Source organism: Chiloscyllium plagiosum, unplaced genomic scaffold (assembly GCF_037043375.1).
Source record: "Chiloscyllium plagiosum isolate Xiang-an unplaced genomic scaffold, Cpla_swu_hap1 HiC_scaffold_10, whole genome shotgun sequence".
In the NCBI taxonomy this organism is placed as follows: Eukaryota; Metazoa; Chordata; class Chondrichthyes; order Orectolobiformes; family Hemiscylliidae; genus Chiloscyllium; species Chiloscyllium plagiosum.
Window position 1 is genome coordinate 25,528,320 of NW_028270148.1, and position 15,254 is coordinate 25,543,573.

The following is a 15,254-nucleotide window of genomic DNA, read 5'->3' on the forward strand; positions in this document are numbered from 1 at the left end:
CATGATTATATCAACAATTAGTTTTGAAAATATTCCTTACATTCCCCTATAGATTTTCTATAACACTTTTGTGTGTCAAGGGGACATATTTAACATTAATATTTAATATCTATCTTTGTGCTGTCTTAACAAATCGATTTTCTCTATAAGCCTTTTGTGTTTATTAACCAACATACAGTTCTATAAATACATGTAAGACTTCGAGGATAATGCACTTAAACAGCATTCATAAAGAGTAAAAATTGTGTCAAGAGAGTGAAAATGCTCAACAATAATTTAGTGAGCGCTAACAGAGTTCACCAGAGGCCTTAATGAATGCTTATCCTAAATGGCACATTGTGAAAATGAAAACTGACATTATTATCAATAATAACATACAATGAACAAAAAGTTCACAACAGAAGATTTTTAAAAACTTTATCTGAACCAAAGTTGGAATAACATACATTGTTTTGAATGCAATATGCCACGACAATGTACTTGATTAATAGTCGATCTCACACAAACGTCAACCCACTATTTTTGGGCCAAGAATCTGAAATGTCCCATATATCTCATTTAAAAATCGACCCTAGTTCTTCACAGAAAATAGATCAACATTTCTGAGTCAGTGTGCCAGCCGTCCCACTCCGCTCCAGTTTCCAGTCCACTGGCTGTCGCACTCTGCTCTGGTTTCCAGTCCGTCGGCTGTCTCACTCTGCTCTGGTTTCCAGTCCGTCAGCTACCCTACTCTGCTCCAGTTTCGAGTCCTTGAAATGTCCCACTCTGCTCCCGTTTCCAGTCTGCTAGCCGTCCCATTCCGTTTCGGTTTCCAGTTCGCTGGCTGTCACTGTCCGGGCATCCAGTCCACCAGCTGTCCCACACCACTCCGGGTCTTCCAGAATTATGGTAATTCATTGTGATTTTAAAAATTCATTGAGAGATCAATTCGGCTTCTGCTAATGATACGGTATGAATTTTGACAGGCATGAATTTCAGCTCCTCAAAAGTAGTATCCATGTCATAGTCAACCCCATAAATATAACCTTAAAAAGTAGTGAAAAAGTAGTCTGTTTCCATGTTGTACAACTCTATGATTCTATCGGAGAGAAGTTTTCAAATTCATGAAGAGTCTGGACAGAGTAGATGATGAAGACAAACATTTGCTACTTTTAAATGACTTGAAGACTGGATGGCACAGTTTAAAAGCATTTTTCAAAAGAAGCAAATGTGAGGGGAGAAAAATCTTTTTCACGCAGCAAGCTGATAAGTTCTAGAATGTACTGCCTGGAAGTGTGGTGGAGGCAGGTTCAGTTGAGGAATTCAAGCAGACAACAGTGATTATTTAATTAGAAACAATGTGCAGATTTATGCAGAAAAAGCAGAAGATTCACACTTTGTTAAAATACTCAAAGCTGGTGAGGACACAATGAGCTGAAAATGTGTTGCTGGAAAAGCGCAGCAGGTCAGGCAGCATCCAGGGAACAGGAGAATCGACGTCTCGGGCATAAGCCCTTCTCCTGTTCCCTGGATGCTGCCTGACCTGCTGCGCTTTTCCAGCAACACATTTTCAGCTCTGATCTCCAGCATCTGCAGACCTCACTTTCTCCTCAAGGACACAATGAGCCAAGAGGTCTCCTTCGGCACCATAACACTTTTTAAAAGAGAAAAGGGATCAAGACGAGCCATAATCAAGAATCACAGAATCCCTACAGTATAGAAGCAAACCATTTGGACCATTCTCAGATGTTTTTCTGTGATTTGATCATTCATCGCTTTTTTTCTTACTAAGCTGCACATACTTGCCATCATAGCGCTGTATTGATTAATTATAAATCAGAAAAAAAGGTAAAGCTCTGGATAATTATTTATTTGGGAGGTAGATTGAGATTTAAAAGTCAGTACCATTAAAGATAACTCAGTACTATTTGGAACAAGATGTGTGCTGAATCATCATGCAATGTATCAAAGCAGGCATTTGGTCAAAATTAATAATTAGATTGTTTTATATTGAAGTTTTGAAAATGTCTTCATTTTGTGATGTTCTCCAATAAGGCCAATAACTTTTAAAAAGATGAAATCCCTTATAACTGGTGGAAATAATCAAAAGAAGATTTCAGTTTTAAAACTTTTAATGTAGCAAATAAACTAAGATCAACTGAGATCAAACATTATCAATAGGCAACTAATAGATTCAGAATTGCATAGCACAGAAACAGACTCTTTGGTCCAACTAGTCCATTGAGATAAAGAAAACATATTTTCTCATTAATTATCTAACATAATCCTTTTGCTGTGCTACACACTACTGGTAGATATGTAGCTTTATAAGCCCCAATCCCAAGTTACTACCTTCCTAGCAGGCTCATTTCTCCTTGTCATGTCAAGTTTGAATCTTCCAGTGTCCTTTGAAGATTGCCCACACTGCCTGAGTAAATAGGCTTCAATAAGCAAGGGTCACTTTCGAAATTCCTTATTTCTTAAATCTCCAAAGGAGACTGTGTCTTCTTTTTGAACAGAGAACCAATTCTCACCAACTTCCTGTTTTGCGACAACACAAGTACAATGATTTCTCCCTCGGGTAAAGTCTGAAGGCTACTGCACAAGGAACATTACTAGAAGAGAAACCCTTCTATTCATTAATTCAAGGACTTTGAAGAACTTTTAAAAAAGGAAAGACATTAATGAGTTAAAGTGGACAAAAAAATCAGTACAATGTTGGAAAACATGAGGTTGCTCATTTTGGAAGGGAGAACAAAAGAAGAATATATTTAAATGGAGAAAAACTTCAGAAATCTGCAACACAAAGGGACTTGGGGTACTTATATACAAATCACAGGAAATTAGTGCACAGGTGCGGCACATAATCAGGAAGGCCAATGAATTGTTGGCTCTTGTTTCAAGGAGTTTGGCGTGGAGGGAAGTCTTGCTGCAACTGTGCAAGGTGTTGGTGAGACCATATCTGGAGCATTGTGAGCAGTTTTGCTGCCCTAAGGGAAAAATATTAATTCACTGGAGACAGATCAGAGAAGGTTCACTCGGATGATTCCTGGTGTGGAGGGATTGTATTATGAGCAAAGGTTAAACAAGTTGACATTCTACTAACTGAATTTAGAAAAATTAGAGGAGATCCCATTGAAAAATACATGCTTAAGGGACTTGACAGGGTAAATGCTGAGGATGTTTCCCATTATGGGACACTCCCTAACCAGAGGGCATTGTCTCAGAATTAAGGGGTGCCAATTTAAGACTGAAATGAGGAGGAAATTTGTATGTCAGAGGGTTCGGAATCTTTCGAACTCCTTACAACAGAGAACTGTAGGGGTAGAATCCTTGTGTATATTCAAAGCTGAGACAAATTGATTATTGATCAGTAGGACAGTCAAGGGTTCTGGGGAAAGAGCAGGAAAATGGGCGTGAGGAGCATCAGGAGAAAGTGAGGACTGCAGATGCTGGAGATCAAAGCTGAAAAATGTGTTGCTGGAAAAGCGCAGGTCAGCTGAAAAATGTGTTGCTGGAAAAGCGTGTGAAGAAGGGCTTATGCCCGAAACGTTGATTCTCCTGCTTCTTGGATGCTGCCTGACCTGCCGCGCTTTTCCAGCAACACATTTTTTAGCAGTGAGGAGCATCAGATCAGCCATGATCCTACTTAGTGGCAGGGCCCTACTCAGAAGGCTGAATGGCCTACTCTTGTTCCTTTTTCTTATAGTCTTGCAGAAAAAAAACACACTGCAAGCCAGAAGCTAACACATCACAACTAAACATAGGCTTTAGTGAGCATGCTATTATTGCTGTCCATTCCAAATTCACAATGATGGGAATGGAAAGGAAAATACTGCACATTTCATTCTCTTAATAGCTTTGTCTTGTCATAGTCATTGATTAGAAGACTTGCCAATGCTGCAACTCATAGCTTTTGTTCTTTCTTTCCCAAATCAAGGAATAAAAAACCAAATAAGGTAGCGACAGCCAAAAGTAAGTATAGCACTCAGAAACCAGACATCCTCAAGATGCAGAATAAAGCCAACTCGATCAACCACAACAAAATATCATTTTAAAAAATCTCAAAAGCCATTTTGAGAGCTGCTGGGTGTGAATTTTAATTCGGGGCCAGAAACTTTGCAGAAACTTAAGTAGCAGAGTGAAATATTTCTATTTTTATCAATCAACTTATCTCTGCCTTTCATTCACCCAGTTCTGAAGTTATCAAAAATAAGTCATGTAGTACAGAAAGTAACATGAGTAGAAATTACTGGTGAAAGCAAGGACAAATGTTTCATGCATTTATTGGGCACTCCTCTACTCCCTTTACCATAAATAAAAATAACTAACAAGACAATATCATAAAAATTTATTAAATGTTCATGGATGTAGACAGTGGTAATTCCGAGAGTATTATCAGAGCTGGGTTGCATGCTCTTTGTTAATTGCTTTCTGAATCATTCTTCAGAAAGAGATGATTGTTTCTTTCAAGAAAGATCAGAGCAATTTGTTTCGTGTTTATTGTGGATATTTGGGCATGAAAAATAAATCTCTTGACATTTAAGGCATATAGCTCACAAGTAACTACTGGTCAGGGTATTATACAGGCAAATACAGAGCAAAACTTCATCTACTGTGGCCCAGTTCCAATCAGGCCCTGGTAAGGCATGTTTTCCATTTCCTCCACCAGGAAGTTCTTTTTGTGGATGCTCCAAATTACAGGTGATTTTTATATCGAGTGTTAAGGACTGGATTCATATTGCAAAAATCTTCTAATGCTGAAATTATTAGAAATCTTTATCTCAATCCTGTGTGATACATTTAAACCAGTTCCAAAGGTGAGGGACTAATATTCTAATGTGCGAGATTACAATAATCTTCTTCCATGCTTTGGAGCACGCTTCCACAACTTGTGTTAGGGTTCATTTGCCAGCTGTATGTTAAGTTCATTTGCTACAAAAAGAAACATTCCTACCTCCGTTCTATGGTGTAAATATCCAACATTTTCTCAGTTCATAAACTACGACATGTTATACTGTTTAGACCAAGCTTAACACTTTTGTTCACAACAGTAAAAGTTATAAATTGCTTAAGTCTTTTTTTTTCAGTTAATTTACAGAGGAGGAATCGCTGGATGTCTTGAAACAATATTACAGAGGAGAAAGTGATGGATGTTTTGAAACTCATAAAAGTGGATAAATTCCCAGGACTTGATTAGGTGTACCCTCAAACTCTTTGGGAAGCTAGAGAAGTGATTGCTGGGCCCCTTGCTGGGATATTTGTATCATCAATAGTCACAGGCGAGGTGCCGGAAAACTAGAGGTTGACTAATGCGGTACCACTATTTAAGAAAGGCGTTAGGGACAATCCAAGGAACTGTAGACTGGTGAGCCTGATGTCGGTGGTGGGCACTTTGTTGGAGGGAATCCTGAGGGATAGGATTTACAGGTATTTGGAAAGACAAGGACTGATTAGGGATAGTCAACATGGCTTTGTGCGTGGGAAATCATGTCTCACAAACTTGATTGACATTTTCTGAAGTAACAAAGAGGATTGATGAGGGCAGAGCGGTAGATGTGATCTATATGGACTTGGTAAGGCATTCGACAAGGTTCCCATGGGAGACTGGTTAGAAAGGTTAGATCTCATGGAATACAAGCAGAACTAGCCATTTGGATACAGTACGGCTTGAAGATATAGGAAGAGGAGGGTTGCTTTTCAGACTGGAGGCCTGTGACCAATAGGGTGCACAAGGATCGGTGCTGGGTTCACTACTTTTCATAATTTATATAATTGATTTGGGTGTGAACAGAGGAGGTATAGTTACTAAGTTTGCAGATGACACCAAAATTGGAGGTATAGTTGAGAGCAAAGAAGGTTGCCTTACATTACAACAGGATCTTGATCAGATGGGCCAATGGGCTGAGGAGTGGCAGATGGAGTTTAATTTAGGTAAATGGGAGGTGTTGCATTTTGGGAAAGTAAATCTTAGCAGGACTTATACAATTAATGGTAAGGTCATAGGGTGTGTTACTGAACAAAGAGACCTTGAAGTGCAAGTTCATAGCTCCTTGAAAAGTAGAGTCGCAGGTAGATAGGATAGTGAAGAAGGCGTCTGGTATGCTTTCCTTTATCGGTCAGGGTATTGAGTACAGGTGTTGGGAGGTCATGTTGCGGCTGTACAGGACATTGGTTAGGTCACTTTTGGAATATTGCATGCAATTCTGGTCTCCTTCCTATCAGAAGGATGTTGTGAAACCTGAAAGGGTTCACAAAAGATTTTCAATGATGTCTCCAAGGTTGAAGGATTTGAGGTTTAGGGAGAGGTTGAATAGGCTGGGGCTGTTTTCCCTGAAGCGTTGGAGGCTGAGGGGTGACTTTATAGAGGTTTACAAAATCATGAAGGGCATGGATAGGTTAAACAGACAAAGTCTTTTCCCTAGGGTGCGGGAGTCCAGAACTAGATAGCATAGGTTTAGGGTGAGAGTGGAAAGATATCAAAGAGACCTAAGGGGCAACATTTTCACGCAGCGGGTGGTGCGTGTATGGAATAAGCTGCCAGAGGAAGTGATGGAGGCTGGTAAATTGCCACATTTAAAAGGCATCTGGATGGGTACATGAATAGGAAGGGTTTGGAGGGATGTGGGCCGGGTGAGAAGTGGGACTACATTAAGTTGGGATATCTGGTCGCCATTGACAAGTTGGATCGGAGGGTCTGTTTCCGTGCTGTACATCTCTATTACTTTGACTCTAACTGATCTCTACCAATGACCTAAGTTCTGTAGCTCAGCAAATTTCCACAGTTTCAAAAGAAATGTACTTACTAGATTGTCTTTGCTGGTGTAGTGGACCATCCAACCTTCTCTCACCATTGTGCTGCTCTTCCTCTTTGTGTGCTTGACAGACTGTACTACTCTCATGAGAGGAATATTGTTGCTTGTTGAAGGACTAGAACAAAATGTTCCAAGTTATTGAACAAGGAATGACTATACAGGATTGAGATGGTGAATTACGAATGCAAGGGTATTCATCTTGGTTTCCAAAACTGCATAGCACAAGATTTATTTTGACCCAATTCAGTTTTAAATGGAACAGTACATAAAGAAAACACTGATAAACAAGAGCAGCATCAGTCTGGTATCAACCATTCAACTCAAACAGGCAACAATCACTATTGTATTTGTATAAAATGTTTTATCATATATCCATAAATATATGTGGTGATCATGAACCTGCTTACGAACTAGCAAAGAGTCTGGTGTTTAACCAGTTAAAAAGAATTCAACTTGGATACATATATGCAGGTTAATTAAATTCAACTGTATCTGCAGAACTAAAGCATACAAGTATAATATCTAGAAGGCCTAAATGAAATTAAAGATTAAACTTCATTCATCCATGTTGTAAAGTTGTGGAAAGCTTCAGTAAAAAGCATTCAATGGCATTTTGATGAAATTCTTAAAAATAACTTAAAAATATCTGAACAAGAATGAGATTGACAACTAAAAGGGAAACATTGATAGAAATGATCGGACAACCTGAAGAGTGTGTTGAACATTGTGCTAGCGGACCCATTCCACCTGAAGAAAGCAACTTATCATGTGTTGAAATTTTGAACTGAAATAACTAATCTTTGCTTAAATACCTCAGGGAGGGCCACAGAAATATTTCCATGTTTGGGAGTTTTGTTTGCAATTCTGTAGCTTCCTTAGAAATTTAAATATTCAGCAGGGTTTGTGACAGGATGAATTGTAGGATTTGTTTGTGAAAGATGCAGGCCTGATGGGTTGAATTGCCACATCTTATTCCATACTTATAATCACCTTCTTCTATTTTCAAGAAATTCTCCCTAACCTACTGCCCTCACTTCCTCCCAGTAGATTTGGATTTTGCGTCATCAGTTCATTGTATAATATCAAACAGCAATCCTCAAATGTGCTTTAATACCACTGAGCTGGAAGCTTCTCAATAACCACAAAAAAATCTTTGTATGACTGCAACACATAATGAATGAATTGCTTTCAGTTACAGATATGTAACTGGGCGGCAAGGTGGCACAGTGGTTAGCACTGCTGCCTCACAGCACCGGAGACCCAGGTTCAATTCCCACCTCAGGCGACTGACTGTGTGGAGTTTGCACGTTCTCCCCGTGTCTGCGTGGGTTTCCTCCAGGTGCTCCGGTTTCCTCCCACAGTCCAAAGATGTGCAGGTTAGGTGAATTGGCCATGCTAAATTGCCCATAGTGTTAGGTAAGGGGTAAATGTAGGGGTATGGGTGGGTTGCGCTTCGGCGGGTCGGTGTGGACTTGTTGGGTCGAAGGGCCTGTTTCCACACTGTAATGTAATCTAATCTAATCTAATCTAAAATCTAATCTGTGTAAGTGAGAAAGAAAGATCTCAATAGAAGGAAAATAGTATCAAATTAATAAACATTCTGCAAGGATGGATGGTAAGTCAGTAGGAGGGTCTAATCTTGATCCAACCATCAAGTAGAAGGGTCTAATCTTGATCCAACCATTAAGTAAATACAGCATCTTAAGTATAAGAAGGTCCACTGTTTACGATAAAACAATTTTCTTCATTACTTTGATGGTTACTTGTAGCATAAAATAAAAGTATTACCTGATTGTTCTGACAGGTTCTTCATCTTTGTCACCATCCAGATCAGATGAGTCCATAAAGTACAATTTTTCTTCTGAGGTGGACGGCTCTTCAGTATCATCCAACATTCTACTCCCATCGTTGTTCATGTCACTGCTATCTACTTCCATGGGCATATCAGAGTCAGGTCCTGGGCTGGCTGGTTCTGCAAAGATTTATATTAAAATTGCTATGTACATTTTCAGTGTTCAATTTGGATATCTCTGTTAATAGTTCATCAAATGTACTGGATGCAGATAATGAAGGTGCTTAATTCAATTCCAAATCTGTGTTACATAATCTGACCTCACCAAAGAAGATGCTGTTACAGACAGAATTAACTTGAGCACCCACATAAGGAGGGCAAGATCAGCCAAGATTTTGTCATCCTGATTGCTATCCAGACAATCTTATAGCGATTACAGCACCAACACTTTAAGTGCTGTTTCTATCGCGTGATTCTTCTATTATGCAGGGTTGCATTGGAACACAACCATTGTGTTATAGAAGAACTGACTGTAGTCATAAAAACGGCCTAAGGTTGGCAGTTTTAGACCTGAATAGTTTCCAGTCTTGCCTCAAAATGCCCTGGAAGGGAAGTAATCACAAAAATTTGAGCAACAGGTAAAGCAGTTCACATTGCTGCTGTGTGGTAGCAACACAAGTGATATTTTGCACTAATGAATTGTTTGTTTCAAATCAAAGAGATATTTTACTATCACACAAATGAGTAAGGTGGCATATAAAAGTGCCAGTACATGCCAGGTGTGTAGGCTGCACATCCCAACAACTGGCAAAAGATGTTAAAAAGCACACCACATTGATTGTCTGCAATAGGCTTGTACCTATTGACTTGTACCTGCCTGTAAAGCATTGGAGCAGATGCAGGCCATTCAGTCGATCAAGTCTGCTCCACCATTCAATGAGATTGTGGCGGATCTAATAATCCTCAACTTCACTTTCCTGCTTTTCCCTTGATCCTTGATTTTCTTACTGTTTAAATATCTGTACCTCAGTCACAAGAGCCCTCTGTGGTGAGGAATTCCAAAGAATCACGACCCTCAGAGAAGAAATTCTCCTCACCTTCATCATAAATATGTCATCCCTCATTCTGCAATTCCACCCTCTAATGTAGAGGCTCCCACATGGAGAAATCAATCTTTCCGCATCTACGGTGTAAAGTTAAGTCCTTGCAAAACTCAATGCTTAATGTTAGATTGTGATTCAGTCATTAGATAGCACTTGCTGAACAATCCTGAGTGCTTCAAGAGTTACACTGACACCATTTTAAGATAGTTGTTTGGGCCCACAGGGTGGCTCATTTCCTCTTGTAAGAAACTTCACATATATATCTGCAGGAACATGCCCTTCTGCAGGAAAAATGAATATATCCAAGCATTGCATTTCTTTTGAATTAAATAAAATGACAGGGAACAATACATCCCCAGTGCTTTCTCCATGGCAGTCCCTTGACTAATCAGATTTAACTTGCCAACCAATCAACACCCTTCATTTAATATAAATTGTTGATGCTTTGAAATTTGACATTCTCGTCTCTACTCAGTGTAAGATGCAACACTATTCAACAATATTCAAGTTCTGTACTACCAAAGAACTAAAACAAAATAGAAGAACAATTACAAACGAATAAGAGATTCAGCAGCAGATGACCTGAACTTTTTAGGGAAAATTAGATAAAGTTATGGAGCTGGAAATAGGCAGTCTTACTAATTATAAGAATATGAGGTCAAAAGCTCATCTTCTGGATCAAATGTCACACCAAGGGTACAAACAGATTGACTGAGCCTTAGACTGTTGCCTGGGAAGGATGGAGTCTGTTCCTTCTGAAGTTTGCAGAAGGAACTAAAAATCTTCACTCTTTTCAATACTTAATTGGGGGAGCAGGTTCCCAAAATCAAAAAGCCAATGTCTGGACCTAGTTCTTCTGGAGCTTCAGGAAAACGATAGATACTTTCTAACACTTTGATACAGTTATAGCAAAATATAATGTACAGAAATGTAATAAAAGACTACCAAACTTCCAGCAGTTCACCTTAATTTGCAAAGAATCAATCAGGTATCACAAATCCTCAAGTCAAACATCTGTGAATGTTTCTATGGAATTTTAAAATATTTCCTATAGCACTCTCAGATGTTCTGTTCCTCGAGAAGAAAATAATTGTGAGTTAGCATGCCCTTCATGTTATTTTATATTCATGCATAAACACCACCCTGCATTAAATCCATTTTATACACTAGCATACAGAATAGTCAACATTCCACTATTTCTGTGAGCAAAGAAAGTTTACTGAAATTACTCACAGATGTGAATTTAAACTTTTCAAACTGTTAACTAATGTAGCTAATTGAATTAATGGATCAAGTTGCTGAAAATCATGAAGGATATCACTTAGCAGCTGTATTTGTTCACAACACTTCGGAAAACTAAAACAGCATTTTCACCACTCCAGGGGCTCCTTTAATTAATTCCACAGTGTACTTTTCATAGTCTATGTTTTCGCACAGAATTGATATTGAGAGCTTCAGGTTTATCTTTTGTCTTCCCAGTTTCTATGACCCAACATTCTCCATGAACCTACCACTACCCAGTCTTCTGATAAGTTTCCAATTTCCAAACAAGATAGCATAAACATTCTTTCTTCTTTCATCACAGCATACACAAGTTTATACTCCTTCCCTACTCCTTCACCCTTCACTCAATCAAATCTTAAACGTTGACATTATATTCTTTTCTTAGCACTAACCTTAATGATTAATTCCAAACTTTACAATTCTGTGTGAAGAGGCTATTTCTGCTCTCTCCTGTAAATTTCTAATATTTAATTATGCATCTTTAGATCCTTCATTCGAGGTATCTGAATTAATGAAGCAGATTGCTTCAACATAATTTGTCGCAGTTGTTCATAGTTTTAGCTATTTCTATTATACCACCCTTTAAATCTGCATCATACTCACTAAAAATAATCTTACAAGTGTTATTTTTTTCATATTACTTAGCATACCATCTAAATCTAATCGAAAATCATACTGGTGAATTTTCAATATCCTTTCTACAGTATAAAGTACAATCTTACAGCTTCACTTTAACTAAAATTTAATGCCTTATATACCTTCACGATTATTTCTTGGCTTTTAATTTTCATACGTTGTGATTAAAACCTGAAATTCCATGAGTTTTTGATACAGCCTTCATCTATCTGAGGTGTTTCCTTTGAAATCCTGTAGCCTGTACTCCCAAATCCCTCCGTACTTTGCAGCTCAAAAGCTTATTGATATGGACTACATTATGAATAGGATTACTTTTGGAGCAGAACTTAAAATATGTAAGACTACAAAATAAAAATCAAATCACAATACAAATCTTATAAACATGAACAGAAGAAAGGTTCTGCATTAAATTAACTATTTTATTTCTACAATAGATGCCAGGATTAATGATTCAAGTCTAATTTGCATGCATTTCCTTACCTCCATTAAAGACAACTTCACCAAGACAATCCCTGGGCACCTTTGATGCACATCGCTTGTGGCAATTAAACTTGCAGTCTGTAAAATCAAAGCAAGCAAAGTAAATTTTCAATGGAATGCACAGATCCCTCGCTCACAGTGAGCTGACACTTTTTTTTAATCTGGTGGTAAACTCAAGATTTACTGGAGATGCAAGACAAAACACCAAATTCAGTCACTGCAACTTAAATCATATAGGATATAAACTCATTGAGAAGTATGGTTTTATTTTAGGGCATTGCAGTTTGGTGGATCCTGTGCAAATGCAGTAGAAAGTGAATTATGAAAAACATTTTGAAACAGTACATTCAACATATTGGATATTTTTTTAAAAATTCATTCATGTGATGTGAATTTATTGCCCATCCCTAAATGCCCAGAGGGCAGTTAAGAGTCAACCATATTGATGTGAATCTGGAATCACATTTAGGCCAAATCAAATAATGATGGCAGTTTTCTTCCCTTAAAGCCATTAGTGAGCAGATGAACTTTTCCCAATCATCAACATTGGTTTCATGGGCACCATTGGACTCTTAATTTATATTTTTATTGATTTCAAATTCAACCATCTGTTGTGGTGGGATTTGAACACAGGGCCCCAGAACATTACTTGGGACTCTGGATTAACAGAGTAACAATAATACCACTAGACCATTGCATCCCTGTATATGGGTACAGACGGAGTACAGCAAAGGTACGGAGTTCTAATAACGAGTTAAGGAATTAATCCTAAAATGTATTGTAAACACATTGGAGAAGCAATGTAGAGTCACAGAGTCATAAAGATGTACAGTATGGAAACAGATCCTTCGGTCCAACCTATCCATGCCGACCGGATATCACAAGCCAATCGAGCCCCACCTGCCAGCACCCGGCCCATATCCCTCCAAACCCTTCTATTTCATAGACCCATCCAAATGCTTCTTAAATGTTGCAATTGTACCAGCCTCCCCCACATCCTCTGGCAGCTCATTCCATACCCGTACCACCCTCTGAGAGAAAAAGTTGCCCCTTTAGTCTCTTTTATATCTTTCCCCTCTCACCCTAAACCTATGCCCTCTAGTTCTGGACTCACCCATCCCAGGGAAAAGACTTTGCCTATTTACCCTATCCATGCCCCTCATAATTTTGTAAACCTCTAGAAGGTCACCCCTCAGCCTCCGACGCTCCAGGGAAAACAGCCCCAGCCTGTTCAGCTTCTCCCGATAGCTCAAATCCTCCAACCCTGGCAACATCCTTGTAAATCTTTTTTGAACACTTCCAAGTTTCACAACATCTTTCTGATAGGAAGGAGACCAGAATTGCATGCAAAATTCCAACAGTGGCCTAACCAATGTCCTGTACAGCCGCAAAATGACCTCTCAACTCCTGTACTCAATACTCTGACCAGTAAAGGAAAACATACCAAACGCCTTCTTCACTATCCTATCTACCTGCGACTCCACTTTCAAGGAGCTATGAACCTGCACTCCAAGGTCTCTTTGTTCAGCAACACTCCCCAGGAACTTACCATCAAGTATAAAAGTCCTGCTAAGATTTACTTTCCCAAAATGCAGCACCTCGCATTTATCGGAATTAAATTCCATCTGCCACTTCTCACCCATTGGCCCATCTGGCCAAGATCCTGTTGTAATCTGAGGTAACCCTCTTCGCTGTCCACTACACCTCCAATTTTGGTGTCATCTGCAAACTTACTAACTGTACCTCTTATGCTCGCATCCAAATCACTTATGTAAATGACAAAAAGAAGAGGACCCAGCACCGATCCTTGTTTGCACTCCACTGGTCACAGGCCTCCAGTCTGAAAAACAACCCTCCACCACCGTCCTCTGTCTTCTACCTTTGAGCCAGTTCTGTATCCAAATGGCTAGTTCTCCCTTTATTTTGTGAGATCTAACCTTGCTCACCAGTCTCCCATGGGGAACCTTGTCGAACGCCTTACTCAAGTCCATATGGATCACATCTACTGCTCTGCCCTCATCAATCTTCTTCGTTACTTCCTCAAAAAACTCAATTAAGTTTGTGAGACATGATTTCCCATGCACAAAGCCATGTTGACTATCCCTAATCAGCCCTTGCCTTTCCAAATACATGTACATCCTGTCCCTCAGGATTTTCTCCAATAACTTGCGCACCACCGAGGTCAGGCTCACTGGTCATTAGTTCCCTGGCTGTAATAGCAGAAGTTAATCAAATGAAAAACAACAATATAGATTTATATACATAAACACCGAGACAGAGTGCTGCACCATTATCTCAAGTATTTAATGCTTACATATGAAGTTACTTCATCTATTATTTAAAATAAGTTCAGAATTTACGTGTTTATAAAGGGCAGTAGATTCATGGTGAACAAGTAGTAAAAAAAATTGTTACTTAAATATTCTGGTAGTTATGGTCGAGAAGTTGGAAATATATTACTCTATTTACTGCCAGCATTATACATCCGCAGAGTCCTTACCCCTACATTGCATTCCTTGTCGAAACAGTCCTTTTAATAACCGCTTGCAGTACTGACAAATCGTGGGACGTGTATAAGAGTGTATGACAAAGGTATGTGGTACTTTCACCCTCCCCAACACCATTTTTTCCATCCAGATTGGGCGCCCACTCCATGAGGGAATTCTTTTGCTGGTTTCTTGGTGACAACGCTGCAAAGCACATAAAATTATCAAAATTACGATATTAAGTGGAAGTGTTTCCATGACAATACTATACATTATACTCATAGTTAAACAGATGTATTTATTAATCATAGCACACTAAAATATAATTGTATTTTCAAGTGAAAGTCAACTATTGTCGTTTTCCACATGAATAACATAAACCAAGTTAAATAGCCCAACATCTTCCAAGGGAAACCAAAAATTGGAGGAAAATACACCCTGGGCCATTCTTTCACAGGAACGAATTACAGCTTTCAGAGTGGTACTGCCAGAGCATTGGGAATACGTTCGAAACCTGTTCTCTGAATGTCAAATAACATGGAGAAACACAAGTGAATAGAAAGTGAAAAAAATTCTAACTACAAAATTCCATCCCAAAAAACATTGACTTCTTGAAAAGTACAAGGAAATATTCATCATAATAGTTCAAGAAAAATGTAACAACATAACTTGGTGCAAT

The 15,254-nt window shown here is 38.8% G+C and overlaps 1 protein-coding gene across 8 annotated transcripts in view; it reads right to left on the reverse strand.

Moving 5' to 3' along the window:
- LOC122552683 (serine/threonine-protein kinase D3) overlaps positions 1-15,254 on the reverse strand; it is a 436,133-nt gene that overhangs the window by 101,322 nt on the left and 319,557 nt on the right. For all 8 annotated transcript variants that reach the window (XM_087991221.1, XM_087991223.1, XM_043695537.2 and 5 more), the window contains 4 exons: positions 14,590-14,779; positions 12,090-12,167; positions 8,583-8,766; positions 6,786-6,909 (listed from right to left, as the gene is read on the reverse strand). In XM_087991221.1, coding sequence (XP_087847347.1) covers positions 6,786-6,909; positions 8,583-8,766; positions 12,090-12,167; positions 14,590-14,779 — 576 coding nt within the window. The remainder of the gene's footprint in view (positions 1-6,785; positions 6,910-8,582; positions 8,767-12,089; positions 12,168-14,589; positions 14,780-15,254) is intronic.